Consider the following 19,605-nt stretch of genomic DNA (forward strand, 5'->3'; position numbering starts at 1 on the left):
AATTCACCTCCCCAGTTCAGTGGTCTTTCTGCAGGAGAACTGTTTTATGAGAAGGAAAAAACAAAGACTGACAGAACAGGCATTTGCCTCAGGCCCTTACAACAGCTGGCACTTGGACACAGAGAAATCCTTCACAGGGAAGTCTCAGGAGCACTGAGTGGCATTAGCCTTGGGCAAATAATGCTCTTCAACTTAGTGCAAAACTAGAGTTGTTGTAACCTTTTTAATGTTAATTTACAATTTGGACTCCACTGCCTGCCCCTTGTCTCAAGAGGAGTGACAGAAACTTTTCCCTTCAAACTTTGTCACAGGGAGGAGTTTTCCCATCAAGGCAGTGCAGGTGTTTGCTCTCAGCAGAGCTTCATTTCATTTATTCACCTAAACCAGAATTTCCCAAGTAGGATGGTATTCTCATTCTTACAAAACATGAATCCAATGTCTTCAGGCACAGATCTGAACATCCCTTTCAAACACCATGTACTGTACCCATGGAACACAGCCCTGTGGACTTGGCACTGACATTAGTGACCTGTGCTTGTGACTTGGAGCATTCTTAGGACACCATTGTCCCCTTTTCATCTCATCCCTAAACACAGGACTGCATGTAGCTGTAAACTTTTGCTGTGCATTTTAGGAGCAACACTGACTATGAAGCAATTGTGACCATTTCTGGAATGCTGGAAGAGAAGCCTTGCAAGCTGCACCTCAGAGGGAGAGGAGTGCACTGTGGGAAGGTGCATTAAGCAGGACAATGTGGGACTAATGTCAAGGTAACAGGTTGGATGCAGATGTGCCAGCAGCTGAGCCTGTATTTTCATCTACTTCTGTTTTTAGTAGGGACTGGACTTTTAGCAGAATGAAAATTTAGGTTATGAGGAAAGAAATTCTCATGGTACCTTAACCAGTCACAATCACACTGTGTACTTTTACTTTTATTGCTGTGATAAGCTCAGCCTTAGGCACAGAACAAGGTTTTAAATTGCAAAGCAGCTGTGTAAGTCAGGCCAAAGCCCTCTGCAGAGCCCAGCATACCTTGAATCACAGCTAAAGACTATTCATACCTTAAAGTAGCTTTTGTTTTGCCTCATTTATTTGTTTGACATTAAAATGGACATTGGCACATAATAAAACAAGAATTGATGAATAGGCCAGCATTTCCCAGGCTGTTTTCTCAGTGCCTTACATGAAAAAGGGAAGAGAGAACTTTCCCTGGTCTCCTTGGAAAATTACCAACCTGTGTGTTTCATCATGCTTGGGCCTTGAGAACATCCCCTTCAGCAAGAGGGAGGAACCCTTCTTCAATTTCATTCTTTCCCCCCACATGGTTCCCATTTACTCTCACTTCTCTTTAAACTATTTTAGTATTATTTTAGCTAAAGGTCACTGGAATTCCCACTTCTGAGTTTGTTAAATTTTCCACTTCCACTAAATAAAAGGCTTTTATAAATGGCTCATTATTCCCTCTAAATAATTCAGTTTTTTGGCTCTAAGGGTCTGTGTGATTGCTGGGTGAGACAGGTTTCAGCATGGGATTGTGAAAATATCAGAGAGCTCTAACTCATCATGACCTTCAACTCAAAATCATCATAAAAAGGAAACAATTGTATTGCAAGAACCCAATTGTATTATTAAGTGCAAAAACGAAAGTCAGGACAAAGAACTTCAGTTTGTTACAAATTCAAAGCAGCAATGAGTAAATTTCTTTTTCGAGCTGAGTTTCAGTGATCTTTCTGTTCAGACAAGAGGAGAAATAAGGGATGACAAAAGACACAAGACAGAACATGTTTGTATTAGCACTGAAGGGCTGAGCTGTCACTGATGTTCATGTAGTGCTTGCAGTAAATAATGCTGCCATTTGCTTTATGTTAGGTAGGTAAATATGATTAAGCACAAGATTGTCTTTGGACTCGCACAACTGACACTCACACATGTAAAAGAAGGAATGGCCACATCCAATCCTGGCTTCTAGCAATTCACCAGAACCTTTCCATTCAGGCATTTCCTGTGGAAATTATGTTCAGTCCTTCCACTTTGTCCCACTGGAGAGACGCTTCAGAGCAGCTCCACCAGCAGCAAGCTACAGCCCATCCTCCAGTGTAGGGACAATTTAACACACAGACAACTTCTGACACAGTTGTAAAGGCAAGGATGTCAAGTCTTTGCTTCAAAACAAGCTCTTTTAAACTTCTTACAAAATGGTGAAACCTTTTAAGGAAATGCTGGAAAAGTCTTTTCATGTGGACTGATGTCTTTGTTTTGAATGACTCTTTTTGCCAATTTGTCACACAAAAATACTGTCCCATGAACTATTACCCTTTGGTAATATTCACAGAGTAAAACGATCAATTAAATTTAAAATAATCACCACATCATTCATAATCATCACACCAGGGGCTGTAGTTGAATTTCAGCTGAGCTAATTAGTTATGTCAGGAAGCCATGTGCCAGTTCTGCATTTCCTCACCTTCTTTGCAGAACTGCACCATTAATTCTACTTCACAATTTCTGCCTAAAATTTGTAGATCTAGTAACAAATCCCAGAACCCACTTGATTTCAGTGGCAATCACTTGCCAGGCCTTGGGAAGGCAGAGAGGGAGCTGTGGTGGTGTTGTGTCAGCACTGGAGCTCACTTCACTTCCCCGGGTACTCGAACACGGCTGCAGCTCCCATGCCAGTTCCAATGCACATGGACACGACTCCATAGGCTCTGAAACAAAGAGCACGTGGAATTAAGGAAAAGAAAAACACAGCTCAGGTTCACATCATCCAAGGAAAAGATAAAAATAAAGAATACAATAAATTTGAGCTGTCTGCTGCTCTCCTGTTTCACTAGGAGAGCCCCGGGGAATTCAGGTTCAGAGCCAACCATGGGATGGAGAAAGCTTAACCCAAAGGGACAGATACCTCACCCAAGGGATGGAGGAGGCTGAACCCAAAGGGACAGATACCTCATCCAAGGGATGGAGGAGGCTGAACCCAAAGGGACAGATACCTCATCCAAGGGATGGAGAAAGCTGAACCCAAAGGCACAGATACCTCATCCAAGGGATGGAGAAAGCTTAACCCAAAAGGACAGATATCTCATCCAAGGGATGGAGGAAGGTGAACCCAAAGGGACAGATACCTCATCCAAGGGATGGAGGAAGCTGAACCCAAAGGGACAGATACCTCACCCAAGGGATGGAGGAAGCTGAACCCAAAGGGACAGATACCTCACCCAAGGGATGGAGGAAGCTGAACCCAACCTGGTGCCCCTGAGCCTGTGGGAGCTGCACAGGCAGCAGGTGTGAGGCAGTGCTGATGCTGAGCTCTCACCTCTTCCCTCTGCGCTTCAGTTCATGGAGCAGAGTGACGACCTGCCGAGCCCCGGTGCAGCCCAGGGGGTGTCCCAGGGCTATGGCTCCTCCCAGGGGGTTCACCTTCTCCATGGGAATGCCCAGCTTCTCAACACAGTACACAGCCTGCAAAGACACAGGGAGGGATTTCATGCAGGTGCTCTTGTCTCCCTTAGTTCTCAGCTCTCCTCCTGCAGCTCAGAGGCCTGAGCCCAGCTCGACCATCGTTCTCAGGGGAAAGGAGTGGAACTGATCCAAGGCAGAGAAGTGAGCTAAAACTGTTCACTTATCTCAAAATGAGCCCACACACATTCAGACAACCTGACAATAAATCACAGACCTGATGAAACAGATGTTGCAAGTTGGTATGAGAGCACAATAGCCAATTCTTACTTAGTGGACTTTTTTTTTTTTCCTAATATTAAGCTGTATAAGCAATGCCCTGGTCATTTTTATTTGAAGGAAAAGGAAAATAGTCTGCACATGTTATTAACATTTGGCTGAAGATGTAATATGTGGAACAAGTTAAAAATCTCAACCTGGAGATCAAACTGAAATACACTCAGTTGCCAAGCAATGCAGCAACACAAACATGATGCTCACTCACCTGGCTTGCAAAGGCTTCATTAATTTCATATATATCAATGTCATTCAGAGTCAGACCTATGGGCCAGATAAGTCAGGAGTTAAAAGGAGATCCTTTTGCCTCATGACTATATCAAAGAGAGCAATTGCCTGACAGCCTCCCTCCATGAATTCCAGTTCTACTCCATCTAAGAAAGAGGAGCCTTAGCTCCATGTGGGGTATCTACACTTGAACAAGTTTATGTACAGCAGTGTCTAAAGACTGCAAAACATCCCAGTTCATGGCACTGTGCCACTGAGCCTACCAAATTTCCTCAGATTAAGTGTGATTTCTCTGCAGAGGGATTAAGCATTGAAGGGTGTTTGGAGAGTGGAAGATAAAGCTACAGGTGGGCATGGGACTGTAGCCAGGCCAGGCTAAATCAGCTCACCAACTAGAAAAGCTGGTTAACCCAATGAGTGTGCTAAAAAACCTAAGTAAGATGACAAAACTGTACAGAGAAAAAAACACCAAAAACCAAACACAAAACCACCCCCTAAACATTGGCCATAATAAAGGAGAGAAAACAGCACTAAGTGAGCACTGAATCATGTTGCCACATGTCAACTCTTGCCACATGTCAACTCTTGTTGAGTCTGTGCAGGGATTTACTCCTGAGCTTCTCAAAGGTGAGTGAATGACAATTTACACACCAGTACAAGGCAAAGGCATTGCAACAATCTGAGGCAGGACCTTTTTTACAGTTTCAGATTTAACTTCACTGTTCCTGGGGCCAACAGCTGCACAAGCTTGAATAATATAACCTTAAATCTCAGTGCAAGGAGTCTGATCTGCTTTGCCTGAATGCCAGAAGGTTCTCACCTGCCTTTTCCACAGCAACAGGGATGGCATAGGCTGGCCCTATGCCCATCACATCAGGTGGCACTCCCACCACAGCAAAGGACCTCAGCACCCCCAGCACTGGCAGTCCCAGCTGTGCTGCCTTGGAACGTTTTGCCAGGAGAACAGCAGCTGCTCCATCACTGACCTGGCTGGCATTCCCTGTTGGAAGAGACCTGTTAACATGCTTTTTGTTCCAGGAAAGGCAGGTAAACCAGAGGAACAGCACAAATGGAACAGCTGAGCTCACCTGCTGTAGTGCTTCCATCCTCTTTGAAGGCAGGTTTCAGCTTTGCCAAGCCTTCCAGTGTTGTGGAGGGTCTGATCCCTTCATCTTGGTGCACAGTGATTGTTTTTTTGTTGCCCTCATTATCTGCAACAGTGGTCTTCACTGGAACAATCTCTGTTTTAAACAGTCCCATCTGCTGAGCTTTTGCTGCTCTGGTAAAAAAAAAAAAAAGGTGTATGAAAGTATGAAAGGTTAAAATATTCTGGAGGTGAAGTGCAGGAGAACTAAAGTGAAGGAAAGCAGTTAGAGAATGAACTAAGGTGGGATTTTGTTACTGTCATATTTTTTAGAAAAATTTCCTTGCGCAGGATTCTTCTCCTGGGAAGCTGAGAAGCCTCAAAGAAAAAGGAAAACAATATAATCTCATTTGCTTCTCCTGTGTTTTGCTGCTTTGGAATGTGTTTAGACATTGTTTACTAACAGGTGATTGTTTCATTGATTTCATGTGAATTGTTTTGACTTAATGGCCAATCACAGTCAAGCTGTGTCGGGACTATGGAAGGAGTCACAAGTTTTCATTATTATCTTTTAGCCTTCTGTCTGTATCCTTTCTGTATTCTTTAGTATAGTTTAGTATAGTATTCTTTAATATATTCTAGTACCATAAAATAATAAATTAGCCTTGTAAAAACATAAAGTTAGATTCATCATTCCTTCCTTCGTCTGGGAACCCTGCAAATACAAGAGGATTTGGTACATCATCACTGAGTGACAAGACAAACAGGCAAATTGTTACTTCCATTCATGGAAAAACAAACTTTTTACCTCTGAATCAACATTATGGGCATTGTCCCTAAATCTGGATCACAGATTTCAGAGCAATATCCCCATTCTGTTCCCATCAGCACCTCTCTGCCTGACTGACCACCACCAGCATCCAACGTGAAGTTTTATTTTTTTCAGGGGTACAGCCACATCACAACCGTAAGAAAATAAATGAACCCTGAACTAGCAGCAGTCAACAACTGTCATGACCAGGCAGAATACAATTAACTAAACAAGAATCAGCTCAAGCCATGTAGATTTAATGTCTCCTATCAGCAAGATATTTTAAAAATTTAAATAAGCAGAGCTTATTTAGATTTACCTTCCAGAGGTGAATACTTCAGAGAATACAATTGGAGACTAAAAGTTTGTTTTATCCCTTCATCACTTTGCACTTTTACCCATAAAAAATGAAAATATTCAATGCTCCCAGGTAAGTCAGAATTGGAGCAAAGGGCTGAAGGACAGGTCAGTAACTCCACAGATATCCTGAGACCAAGGCCAGAAAGTCACCCTTGCCTCATGTGAGCAAGGATCACATTCACAAACCCTTCTGGTTATCAGTCCCATGGCAGTGAGAAAGGCTGGCATGCCAAGTTCCCTGAGCAGCAGGGCCGGAATTTAAAGGTTAACTACCCTGTGCAGTGGCTTCCTGTGTTAGATAAATAATTGGACCAGACTGATGCCTGGACAGAGCTCTGAAAGCAAGTTTAACTCTTTGATGGCAGGAACTCTATCCTATCACCTGCCACTGCTCTGGCAGCACAGCCCCACAGATTCCAGGGTCAGTTGATTTTGGCAGTGATTTAACCCAGAGGAAGGTTATCAGAGGTAGGACTGGACTCACTCAGAGCCAAACACCTGCACTGAGGACAAGCCACTCTTCTCACAAGCTCAGCAGTTCCCTACCAACAGCCACAGTCAAATATTCCCTCATGGGAAAGGCTCCTCCTGCTGCTGCTCCCACGTTCAGGTTCCAGTGATCCTGAGCCAAAGCCACTATGAAAATACCTCACCAGGCACTCGTTCCAGAAACCTCCCTGAGGTTCTGTCACAGAAACACAGAATGGTTTGGGTTAGAAGGGACCTTAAAGATCATCCAGTTTCACCCCCACTGCCATGGGCCGGAACCTCTGGATGCTGGAACAAGCAGGGCACTCACTGTTCAGGGTCTGTGTGCCCAGTGATACTTGTGTGAGATCACTGATCCCACAATCCCAGTCCAGCTCTGGACTCCAGTTCCCCCATCACCCACAACCCCACACTGCATTTCAGCTGGACCCCCTCAGGCTTCTTTGCTCACTGTTAAGGACTGGAAGGCAACACAAAGGCTGCACTTCACCAGGAAGTAGCAGTGTGTTTTCTAGCTGTTCTTATTTCTTAACTAAAAGGTTAAAAAACCCCAAAAGACTAACAAAACCAGCATTTACTTTTGTTGGGAAGCCAAGGCAAAGGCATCTTGCTTCTTCCGGGAAACTCCAAACTTCTCTGCCACATTTTCTGAGGTTATTCTGGGGAAAAACATCACAGAGTTAATCCAAGGACACATCTCATGGAGCTGCACTGGCTTCCACTAAGATCACACAAGGTATAAGCAATGGCTTTAGCTTGAAAGCCAAAATATGATGAAGCACAAGATTGTCCTTGGAGTCACACAAAATGACACTCAGACTTGTAAAAGCAGGAATGGCCACATTGAAACCAACTGCTGCCTTCTCAACTCAGAACTGCTGGCAGAAGCTAATCCTGAATCCAATCTAGGACCAGAACAAGGTTCAAATCTGTTCTCCTTGCTCAACAAGCCATTGATCTTAAGACAAGAAAATCTTTGATCAGAGTTGATGATTTCCCCCCATTTCACATCATTAATCTTCCACCACAGCCAAGGATGCCAACACACACAGCTCCAAGCTCACCACATTCAGGTTGATTTGTAACTGTGGTGTCACTGAGGAGACAGCATCTGTTAAACCCTTAAACTGTGGGAAGGGGAAACACTCACCCCATAGGAATAAGGCAATCTCGAGCTTTGGGGTTATCCATCATGCTGGAACTGATATCACCAGGGTTATTTGCACTTCTGAGGGACATTGTTTCCACTCTAAACACAAGAAAAATTAGAATTGCTCCATTAAGACTGATCAAAACTCAGTATCCTGACAACATGCTTTCCCATTATCCCACAGAAACACAGCTGCTAATTAGGAACTGGCTGAGGCAGAAGCTCTTTAATCATCAATTTAAGAATTATTATGAAATGAAAACAGATTGTGAGATTCAATTGGTTCTTGCTTCACTAGAACAGGATACCAATGTCAGCAGTTAATTTCTTGTGTTTCCACAGCTAGGAAGGAATTGCTATGATTCTGGCACATTTGTCCTCAAACATAATGAGGTTCAAGGGCTGGAGTTTTCAGTGAGATTGCCAACAGACATAAAAATACCACTCAGATCTTAAGAACAGGTTGGCAGTAGAAAAAGAAGTATTGAGCAAACCATAGCAAAGAGATTTCAGTGAGTTGCACCATTTGTATTTTGCAATAGAAAGAATTTCAGACATGGATCCCACAGGGTGCAATCTTTAACCCACAAATGAATTAACACATTGAAGATACTCAAATTTACTGCAGAAATACAAAGCCATCACTCAAGACTCATGAGCTTTTGTAAGGTCAATCTAGATCATGAAGCCCACAATGGGAAGAGAGTTTAATTCTACTCTGCACCACACAAATACCTTCATGAAAAATAAATAACAAAGAAACTACTCCTAGAAAATGAAAGGCAAGCAGAAAGTAAGGCAGCTTGTACTAAGTGCTATCAGCAATTTAAACTCTAATTAGCTCTAAGATGGGACACTCCATCATTGACTTCAGCTGCATCTGCTCCTGAAGGAAGGCACAGGACTGGGTTTTAAGTAAGTGAAACCCCAGCTCCTGTTTCTTGTGTTTGAATCTAGGGTTTCTCCACTCTGTGGAAGAATAAGACTTGGGATAAACCCAGCTCCCAAAAGCTATTTGTAACTTATGGATTGTATGTCTTCTACAGAGCAGAGGCCAGAGAGCTTCCCACAGCAAAACCCAGTGTCTGGCACAGCAAGGGGTGCAAAGGCCATCAGTCCCTTTAAGCACAACATCTTGGTGGACATTACTGTGTGCAGTAATAATTAATGACAGATTAGAATCATCAAGTTATAAAAAAAGAGAAACCCAGTATTTTGGCCTCAAGATTACTGAATAGTTTTTTTTCACTCCTTCTGAAGTCAATGTGTATGTGGTCACTAGTATTTCCCCAAAACCAACCTAATGTTTACATAATCCTCCAAAAAATAAACACAGCTTGTGATGTTAGGACTGCAGCACAGAACAGCTCATGTGTCCAGCACAGAACAGATCCTGTATGTCTGCAGAACACTGATTAGCATACATAGGATATTAATTTCTTCATCCAAGAGAGAGTCTTTCAAGAGGCTAGTTAATTGGAGATTAGCTATAAAGCTAATTTTTTGGCAGGCTATTGCACAGGGACAGTGTTACCTTCAGGAAGCCTAAGCAAGCACTATGAAAATACTTCCTTACCCACAGGCCAAGCCAATGTCATAGGATCCATTTCGGATGCCACCTGTAACAGCAGTGCATAAATGTTCTTACTGTCAGCAGGAGCAAAAGCATTTCCAGCCCAGCTGCAGCTTCCAAACACCTGAGCACCCACAACAGCCAAATGGGCTTTTCCTCACCCTCCTGCCTGCCAGAGAGCCAGGCCAAGGAGCTGATGGGGCTGAAGGCTAACATGGGGCCAGACAGAGCTGGAAGGATTCTTCTGGAAGCTGCCTGATATGGAGGTGATGGTGGAACTTACCCCAGAAAACCAAGTCACTTCTCTAGGGATAAACTCGGCCACTCAAGGATATAAAAGTATTTAGCTAATACCACACTGCAAATTCCCTACAGCACAAGATATTACCACTGTTTCACTCTTCAGAGACTCTGGAGGACAGGAGGCTTGAGCCCTTGGGGTGGGACAGGCATCAACTCTGATGCCAGTGCCCACAACACCTACCAGCTATGTTGATAATGGCCTGCAGCCCGGAGGAGCACTGCCTGTTCACACTGGAGCACGGCACTGTCTCTGGAATGCCACTGGAAAACAAGGGAATGTTGGCAAAGACTCAGTGATAAAAACAAACAGCAACAACCCAAAGCTCTAAAGAGTGCATGAATCCACCTGATTAAACTTTAACCCTCAAGTTCCAGGCAGATCCCTCTATCCAGTTCGTGATCTATTTGGTCCTGCACCAAGGGAAAGCAAAGTTCAAAGATAATTTCCTCACTTCACCTGCAAGTGGCTCCAAGTGCTGTTTCCCCATGGGTCTGTCTTCAGAAGGTGCTCTGTAAGCAACACCCTGCCCTGGAGATCCTGAGCTCTGACCCAGGCCAGAAACCCTGAAAAGTTCTGCAATATTCATAATATTCATAATTATGGCAGGCTGTGCCTGCACCTTTTTGAAGTGGCAGTTGTGCAGTGATTGACAGAAGCAAAGAATGGCAACAGGAACTGACTGAACTATTTGGAATCTGGGATCCAGCAGAAATCTCTGGAATCTGGGATCCAGCTCAGTACAAGCCACTGACCAGCACTGAGCAATGACAGAAAGATCTGAGCCCATCCATGGTTTTGGGAGCAGCAGAGAGAGGTGCAGCCTCAGAGAGTGCAGCTGGGAGCCCACAGAACATCGTGTGCCTCTCAGAAGCCCAACACAGGCAGCACAAACACATCAAACAGCTTCACCTGCCTCCCTGTCTCTTTGCCACCAGCACTCAGAGCTCAATCAAAGTCCAGTTTCTAGGCAAAAGGTGATTTGCTGCAATTCCTGGGAGTGCATGAGCCCCACTGCAATCTCTGACCCTGTGCTGCTCCATGGCTCAATGAGGAGAGGAAGAACCTCAGTCTGGCTGAGAGCTTACCTTAGAAACTGTGCAACTCTTGCAATCAAGGCACCAGCTCCAGGCTGCAGCACATTCCCTGAATGCAGAGACACAATTCCAGTCAACTGGCTGCACTCCCCTCACAGGCATTGAAGGGATGTTCCCATCACCACAGCTCGGTACTGCCCAGCACCAGGTCAGAGCCCCACCACCAGGAGGACAGGCATGAAAACCTAATGTTACACACTAATCCCTTGCAGCCCCAGGAGATTTGTGAGTATCCCACATGGGGAGCCTGTCCCACAGGGCTGTCCAGAGCAGGAGTTTCACCAGGCAGAGGCTGTCACTCACCCACACAGATGTCTCCCAGCACCTCAGGACGGAGGTTGACATCCTGAAGGACAGCTGTCATCACAGCAGCCAGCAGCTCATCAGGTGTTGTGTCCTAAAAGCACAGGGGATCAGCACCACCAGTGAACACCAGTAAGTGCCCTGTCACCAGTTCACCCTCAGAGCACTTCAGAGGCCAGCTTTACTCCACTCCTCAGCTCACTGTGGTTGTTATTTCCCTACCACAGTGGAATTATTTGCATGTTTTTACCCCGGGTTTCCTTCAGGCCCTGCAACACACAGGCTGCTTTCTCACCTTCCTTGGATTTATAGGAACACGCTCTGCAGGGCCTTCAAAATCACACAACTACAGAGATTTATGTGACAAGACCCAGCAAATGGAGCCCCATTTGTTTTGTGAAAGAAGCAGGGGTGACCGCTCAGCCGGTGGGGAGCACCGCCAGCATGAGGAGACCTGTTTGGAAGGGTGACAGTGAACAAGGAGCACGCTCTGGGGTCAGCCTGGCACCGTGTTCTTCCCCAGCACCCTGTGAATGAGAAGGTCCCAGAAGCGTGGCAGGTCCGTGCCAAGCCGTGCAGGTGAGGGACACCGGGGGTGCTCCGTGTGGCAGGGCAGGTGACAGCGGACTGTGACCGCTGCCCGGCTCCTTCGGGGGATGCCACCGGCATCCACTGCCACCCCGAGCATTAAAACCATCACACAGCGCTGGGATTTACTCTTCCAGAGCACAGCAGCGGTGTCTGGGGGTCAAGCAGGGGCCCAGCACCCAGGAGGGGAGGCGAAGAAGGGGGCAGCCCATTCCCAGCGGGGATGCCAAGCCCCTGTGGGGACCCGGCGGGCAGGATCCCCCGGGCCGTACCTTGAAGCCGCCGCGGCGGGCGCGGCCGATGGCGGTCCTGCGGCCGTGCACCACCACCACATCGTCGGGGCTGCCGGCCCGCGGGGGGCCCCCGGAGCACGGCACGGCCCTGGGCGCGGCCCCTGGGCCCGGCGCGGCCCCGGCCAAGTGCCCCAGCACCAGCTGTGCCCGCCGCGCCGCCGCCGCCATCTTGTCACGGGAGCGCCTCGCTCATTTGCATGAGCCCGCCTCCTCATTTGCATACCGAAGAGCGGGGCAGCGTCTCTGCTCATTTGAATTCCCCGCCCTGCTAATTTGCATGCCCCTCCCCCGGGGGGGCTAAACCGCGCTCCGCCCGCGAAGCCAACAGACCAAGAGAAAGAAAAAATAAAAAGGGGGAAATAAAGGAAAAAAGGAGGGGAAAAGGGAAAAAAGGGAACCAAGAAAAACAAGAGGGAAAAAGGAGAGGGGAAAAGGTGGGAAAAAGGACAAAAAAGAGGACCAAAAAAAGGAAAGGAAAAAAGAAGAAAGAAGAAGAAGGAGAAGAAGAAGAAGGAAGAAAAAAGGAAGAATGGGGAAATAAAGGGAGAAAGGGGGGGAAAGGAATAGGGCAGAGAAAATGGGGGAATGAGGGGAGGAGTTGGAAAATTAAGATGAACTAAGGAAAAATACTCCAATTTTTAAAATAAAAAGAAATTAATTCAAATAAAGGAAAATTAGGTTTAGAAGCACAAAATCCTGTGCATTTGGAGTCCAAGGTAGACTGTCAGGACAAAGGGACACGCAGATCCATTGGCTCAGAGAGTTGCAGAGATCCATCTGTTCCAGAAAAAGCCAGGAACCATCCAAGCTTTGTCACTGCCCCCAGGATGGTGACACCAATGCCCCCTGTGCCCCCCACCCTTGCTGGGAGCTGTGCTGTTGGGAAGGGGCTTTGCCTCTGAGCAGGGGACAGACAGGCAGTAGGAATGCAGGCTCGTGGAGTCATTAAGGATAGAAGAGACCTCCAAAATCATCAAATCCAACCATGCTCATCACCAAACCACATCCCACATCCACAGTTCCAGGGATGGTGATGGCAGCACTCTCCTGACAGCCTGTTGCCGTGTCCTGCCCCACCCCACCCCCCAAAAGGAATTTATTTCTCCACGGACACGCAGCAGTGCACAGGGGAAGCCGCAGGGCCCGCTACGGGCAAAACAAAATAAAACCAAACCAAACAAACAGAAAATGACTTTACATGGTAGAATAATTCCATTTGCTTTTCCTAGTTCCATTCTGTACATCAGAACACTGCAAGGGTTTTACAAACCAGAAAGGCAAAGGCACCTGAGGAGTGTCTCACACTCACACTCACTCACACACACTCACACGAGCCACATCCATCCATGGGAGGATTGAGGTGGTTTGAGGGCCCTGGGAGCATTTTGGGGCAGCCAGGAGCCCCCTTTGGCTCTCAAATCTTTGGAAAGAAGGGAAACACCCTCCCACCATTGAAGGGCTGAGAAAAACCAAACAGATTTAATGAAAGAAGAGAAAACAGCTTAAAAATGGTTTTTTGTTTTTGTTTTTTTTTTTTTTTTTTTTAGCTTTGGTGAACACACACTTTGTTACCCTCTTCTGCCAAACCCGTTCCCAGACAATGCCGATTTTTTTTCCCCTTGTGTTTGTTTCCATCCATCCCATATTACTGACCAGACTGATGGATTTGGTCCTATTCACAGAATAAAATTCTTCATCCCCCTCAGCAAAAGGAGACTTTTCCCCTCCTCATGGGGAGCTGCCCATCACCCACATGGCTGACTGACACAAGCCCCAGTGCTGCTCCTGCACTGCCCCCCAGCTTCCCCGGAACCTGGCCTGGAATAAACGGCCTCAGTAGCTTTCAGACAGATTTATAGGGAATTCTTTTAGGTATTTCTTTTAATTTGCCCTAATACTCAGTGTTGTTTTTTTAAAAACGGAACTCATCCTTGAAATCATGAAATCTTTGAATGGTTTGGGTCGGAAGGGACCTTAGAGCTTATCTCATTCCAACCCCTTGCCATTGGGCAGGGACACTTTTTCACTAGACCAGGTTGCTCCAAGCCCTGACCCTGAATGTTTCCAGAAATGACACCCACAGCTACACTGGGCAGGCTCTGAAATCTTGCTTCTCTGTTCAGAGCTGAGGACATGGATATGCTCTCACCACCACATCAGTGATGCAATTCAAGGACGTGTTCACACAAACAACCCATTTGTCACTTTCCTCTTAAGTCTAAGTAACACTTTTCATTTTCACTGAAAACCAGCATTAAAATAAACCTGTGTCTGACACAGTGGCCTGAGGATGGAGCCTCCTGGTAACTGCTTTTTGGACCCTTTGCTGAGTCAGTGGAAAGAGCTAATGCAGCAGAGAAGGGGAGGTAGGATAGTGCAATTAATTTATCCCAAACCCCCCAAGATCTGATTGATTAATTAATTAACTAGCTTCCAGGGACTCTGTGTGTGCTTCCTGCCCAGGTTTTCCAGCAGGGCAGTGCTGGTCAGAGGCTGTAGCTCAGCTCTGCTTTTGACTGGCCCATTTTCTCATACAACTTCAAACCTACTGAGGGAAGGAATCTGCTTTCAGCTGCCCTCCACTGCTGCAGCTCCGCTTTCCCAGTCTGGGGCTCCATTGTCCTGCAGCTGCTGCTTCGGGCATCATCATGGAAGAGATGCTCCCCTTCCCTGTACCTGGGGATGGTCCACAAGGCACAGAGGAAGAGGTGCCTGGAGGAGGACTCACCCAGATTCACAGGCATCAGTCCTCTCTGCCTAATTTTAGGCACTCTCTTGGGTTTTACAGAGATGCACTGGGCTCTCCCTGCAGCTCCATTTCCAGAACACGATGGCATCTTTCCAACCCCAGTGCAGCAGCAGGGGAATGGCTCAGCAGAACTGTGGCTATGAGCAAAGCTGTCCTTGCTGAGATCCCCTTCAGCTCCCACGTGAATCCTGATGGCTCCCAGCACAACCTGGCTGCTGCTCAGCCCTGCCCACACAGCATTTAACCACCACCACCACCATCGTTTACCCATCCCTCAGCCCATGGCAGGGGTCCCGGGCATCCGTCCGCGGGCGTACCCGGCAGAGACCTCCTGCACCCCGAGAAGACCCCCTGGTTCCCAGACTCACACACACGCACACACACACGCCAAGGCAAAGTCAACACGGCTGCTGCATCCTCACACCAGATCCGAGCCGAGCATCACTCCTTGATTGTAACCGCGTAAGGCACAGGACAGTGTGAAACGCCGCCCCGCCGGCCGCTCCAGCGGGGTCGGTCCCCTCGTGAACGGGGACGCCCAGGTCCCCCCGACTCTGCGGTCTGAGGATCATCTCCTCCGGCTTGGCTGAAGGCCCTGTCTGTTCCTCTGCGAAAGGTGCTGATGGCTGCTGAGCATCCCATTCCCCCACCGCTCCAGGGGATGCCGCCGGCACCGCCGCCGTGCTGAGGGGACATCCCCCGCTCGCTGGGGAGGACATTTCCCCGTTGCCGGTGGGGACATTCTCCGCTCGCTGAGGGAGACATTCCCCGCTCGCTGGGGGGGACATTCCCCACTTGCCTGGGGGGACATTCCCCACTCGCTGAGGGGACACTTCCCCCTAGCCGGGAGGACACTCCCCATCGCTGAGGGGACTTTCCCCGCTCGCTGAGGGGACATTTCCCATTTGCCACACTTCCCCCAAGAGAGCAGTTACTTGGCGAGGGGGGACGAGCCCGGTACCGCTGGCAGCAGGGAGGTTCCGTGGTCCAGCACCCGCACAAGGCCGGGAAATCCCTCGCTCTGAATTCCCCACAGTCCCGAGCGCAGCTTGAAAATCCAACAAGGCGGCGGGGCCGAGGCAGCAGCGAGCGAGGAGGGACTGTCAGGACAGCCCCGGGTGAGGCCCGACCTCCCCACACGGCGCTCCCCGTCCCCGCTGGCAGCGCTCAGAGCCCGCAGTTGACAAAGGGGTGCCTCAGCAGGTCCTCGGCCGTCGGCCTCCGCTTCTCCTCCACGAAGATCTGCTTGAGGAAGTTGCGGCAGGAGCTGGAGACGCTGTCGGGGAGCTGGGGGTTGGTGGGCTGCGTGGCGATTTTAAAAATTGCCGCCATGGCCTCGAACTCTGCCCAGGGCGGCTTCTCCGTTAACATCTCCACCACGGTGCAGGCCACGCTCCTGCAACAAGGCCGAGCACAGCGTGAGGGACTGGGGAGGCGGCACTGCAGTACCACAGACATATTTTCTGAAAAATACCTTTGCTAGGGTTTTTCTCCTGAGAAACTAAGGCCTCAGAAACGAAATGCAAACAATAATTATCTGCTGCTGCTGTGGAATGTGGCTGGTGCATCTTTGATTGGTCTCGTGTGGTTGTTTTTACTTGATGACCAGTCACAGGTCCAGCTAGCCTTCTGATGAAATCCTTTCTTCTGTTCTTTTAGTATATCATTTTCTTTTAATATAATATAGATCATAAAATAATAAATCAGCCTTTTGAAACATGGAGTCAAGATTCTCATCTCTTCCCTTGTCTTGGGGACCCATAAACTCCATCACGCTGCAGCTCAAGTCTAACCAGCTCTAGGATTGTGCCTGCCTAAAGGGAGCAAACCTGTGGGAGATGGGCACATAGCCCTGGAATGTCTGGTCCCCTGAAGCTCCCTGGTCACACAGGTCCTTGGCACTCAACTCTGAGTGGATGCACAAGCCTTGCCCTTAAAGCTGATGGCTTCTCTGCCCACTTTACAGATCACAGAATCACAGAATAATGAGGTTGGAAGAGACCTCCAAGATCACTGAGTCCAACCTATGCCCTAACACCCCAACCAGACTATAGCACCAAGGGCCATGTCCAGTCTTTTTTTAAACACACCCATGGATGGTGATTCTACCACCTCCCTGGGAAGAGCACTCCAGTACTTTATTATTCTTTTGGTGAAAATTTTCTTCCTAATATCCAACCAATACCTTCCCTGACATAGCTGGAGACTGTGTCCTCTGGTTCTGTCAGTGCTGCTGGTGGAAGAGACCAACCCCACCTGTCTGCAACCTCCCTTCAGGAAGGTGTAGAGAGCAATAAGGTCACCTCTAAGCCTCCTCTTCTCAGGCTACTAAGTTTCATAAAAGCTCAGGGAGATACTAAGTTAACTGGAAGCTCACTGGAGCATCCCCTGAAGGGAAATCCATGAACAGCTTCAGACAGCACAATTTCAACAATATCATGTAGTTCCCAGGGAAGCTGAGCCAGAATCAAATGTTTGCCTACATCCAACTTCATCTCTGAGATGTGCCTGAGAGGAGCAGGTGGGATGAGCAGCAAAGAGCCTGAGAGGTTTCCCTCAGTTTGCTCAAGAATCCTGGTCTCAGCAGAGATACTCTGCCACCTCTATTCATGAATGTTCCTAAAAAAATTAAATCTATCCTATTGATCCTAAAAAATTTAAAAATAATCATTTGCCTCCCATCAGCCAGTGCAGATGGTGCAGGGCACATGGACACCTGCTAAGGACTTTCTAGGTTTTCCCACCCAATTAGGGTCCTCTTGGAAGGATTATTTTTTGTTGACCCTCTTTGCATGGGCACCCAACAGAAAGCACACTGGGAAGACATTGCTTCTTCCTCATACTGGGAAGATTAGTAGTGTCATCCCAATTCCTCCAGGTTCCATCTGTCATCCTCCACAGATCAAAACATTCACAAGAAGACAATGATTTCAGTTGTGTTTGTGCCTGAGCCACATGCAAACATCCAGCAGCACATTTGGGAAGACCATGAAGATCCCCTGAGCCTCTGAGCTTAGTGAACCCAAAATCAGGGCCAACAAAACTCAACAGTCTTTCAGTGAGCTTTGTTATCAACCTGCTTTCCAGAATCAAAAAGCAGTTATGGGGATGAGCTGGAGTGAGACTCACACAAGACAAGAGTTTCCAAAAGCAACTTGTGATTCTGAGTGCTCCTGTTTTGGGAACTTAGCTACTATAGTTTTACACTGGATATCTGCACAGTTGATCCTAACATGTATCTCCTATTTTCCATCCTTTGCACTGCTTCCAGCAACTAGATATACCTATTGTTCTTATTACAGCTTCCCAAAAGGATTGTTGGATTTAAGTAGCAGTGGTGGGGTTTTTACTGTGTTCCTTACCACACATCAGCTTTCCTTCCATAGCCCTCTCCACTGATAACCTCTGGGCTCATCCAGTATGGTGTTCCTGTGACAGATTTAATCCCAGTCCCAGACATGCAGATGGTCTGGATGCGTTTGCTGGCCCCAAAATCTCCAAGTTTCACATTTCCAGCAGAATCTCTCAGAATATTGGCACCTGGGATGAGAAGCAAAGACAAGACCCCCAAGAAATGAAACAGGAACCTGAAGTGGCTACAGTGAGGAGAGCAGGAATGGCACAGGCAAAGAGCCAGGCAGGGGGGAGCCCAAAGGGCTGTGGTGGAGCTGGACTCAGCATCATTTCCAATCCTTCTCTCCTAAGGCAGCTGCTCTCCAAGAGGTTTGACTCCCACCAGCATCCCCTCATTCAGCAGGTTTCCCAAAAGTGAGCAGTGCATGGGGGCCAACAGATTCTCCTGCCACAGACAGCAGAAAGCAGCTTCAGACCTCTCCAAATGGCAGAGCCTCTCAGTTACTGGCTATGTTACACCAGATTTTCAGACATGTAAGGGCAGTTAACAGCAATCACTTGAGAGAGAAAACAGCCCAAGATTTTGGTTTCAGCTGCCTGCTCAAGATTTTCATGGCTCAATCTGGTGAAAGGCAGGGGCAAAAATACTTCAAATAGCAGATCCCAGCACTATGCTGGATTTGCACTGGGGCAGGGGAGGCTGGGCTGAACAAAGCCAAGCAAGCAAGAAGCCTCTGTATTATGCCCTCACCTTTAATATCCCTGTGGACAATCATATTGCTGTGTAGGTAGAAGACTCCCTGCAGGATCTGCCTGGTGTATTTCCGTGTGACATTCTCAGTCAGAGCACCGTAAGCTTTCAGCTGGTCCTTTATTGAGCCCTGTTGCAAAGAAACAACACACACCACCTGTAAGGACCAGAGAAACCATCACATCACAGCAACTTCTTAAACCTTCCTGACCACTCTATCTTCCAGCTCAAAAAAGCCCCCAAACCTTATTTGTAGGAACAGCAGAAATCCACTAAGTGGTGAACGGAGCAAAGACTTGTGCCCGTGTCCCAGATCCCTGGGGAGATGAAGGTGACACAAGCTGGTGCCTGGCACAGCTTCCTCCTGCCAACAGCACAGACCTTTTTCCCCCTCTAGTGGCTGCAGGGGGGTCACTGACAGCTCACTGAGAAGGACCGAACCGATGAGGAATTACAACTCAAATGAGAAGATCAACTGGATTAATTAGATTCATAGACTCTTTAAGGCTGGAAAAAAGCCTCTGAGACCATACATTCCAATCATTAACCCAGCACTGCAAGGTCCATCACTAAACCATGTGGGTTTTTGATCATTTCCAATGAGGGTGATTCCACTACTTCCCTGGGCAGCCTGTTCTGATGCTTGACAACCCTTTCAGTGAAGAAATTGTTTCTAGTTTTCAGAGTATAAAAATCTCTGCTGGTGCAACTTGAGGCCATGTCCTCTTTTCCTATCACT

At 47.5% G+C, this 19,605-nt stretch overlaps 3 protein-coding genes across 5 annotated transcripts in view; 1 reads left to right on the forward strand and 2 right to left on the reverse strand.

Moving 5' to 3' along the window:
• DLEC1 (DLEC1 cilia and flagella associated protein) overlaps window positions 1–1,144 on the forward strand; it is a 33,255-nt gene extending 32,111 nt beyond the window's left edge. The window contains exon 38 of the mRNA XM_054644375.2: window positions 635–1,144. Coding sequence (XP_054500350.2) covers window positions 635–743 — 109 coding nt within the window. The 3' untranslated portion in view covers window positions 744–1,144. The remainder of the gene's footprint in view (window positions 1–634) is intronic.
• Window positions 1,145–1,601: 457 nt separating this feature from the next.
• Window positions 1,602–12,224, reverse strand: ACAA1 (acetyl-CoA acyltransferase 1). The gene is made up of 12 exons (XM_054646240.2): window positions 11,992–12,224; window positions 11,132–11,225; window positions 10,820–10,877; window positions 9,915–9,994; window positions 9,434–9,476; window positions 7,858–7,956; window positions 7,286–7,366; window positions 5,052–5,242; window positions 4,784–4,963; window positions 3,944–3,999; window positions 3,317–3,462; window positions 1,602–2,708 (listed from the first exon to the last, which is right to left on the reverse strand). Exons 1-12 carry the CDS (start codon window positions 12,178–12,180, stop codon window positions 2,633–2,635), a joined length of 1,293 nt encoding a protein of 430 aa, XP_054502215.1. The 5' UTR covers window positions 12,181–12,224; the 3' UTR covers window positions 1,602–2,632.
• Window positions 12,225–13,200: 976 nt separating this feature from the next.
• Window positions 13,201–19,605, reverse strand: part of LOC129124582 (mitogen-activated protein kinase kinase kinase 3-like) — an 82,861-nt gene continuing 76,456 nt past the window's right edge. For all 3 annotated transcript variants that reach the window (XM_077187678.1, XM_077187721.1, XM_054639626.2), the window contains exons 15-17: window positions 18,867–18,996; window positions 18,124–18,301; window positions 13,201–16,157 (exon numbers count right to left, since the gene is read on the reverse strand). In XM_077187678.1, the coding sequence (XP_077043793.1) occupies window positions 15,929–16,157; window positions 18,124–18,301; window positions 18,867–18,996 (537 nt within the window). In that variant the 3' untranslated portion in view covers window positions 13,201–15,928. The remainder of the gene's footprint in view (window positions 16,158–18,123; window positions 18,302–18,866; window positions 18,997–19,605) is intronic.

The sequence above is a fragment of the Agelaius phoeniceus genome, chromosome 1, assembly GCF_051311805.1.
Source record: "Agelaius phoeniceus isolate bAgePho1 chromosome 1, bAgePho1.hap1, whole genome shotgun sequence".
In the NCBI taxonomy this organism is placed as follows: Eukaryota; Metazoa; Chordata; class Aves; order Passeriformes; family Icteridae; genus Agelaius; species Agelaius phoeniceus.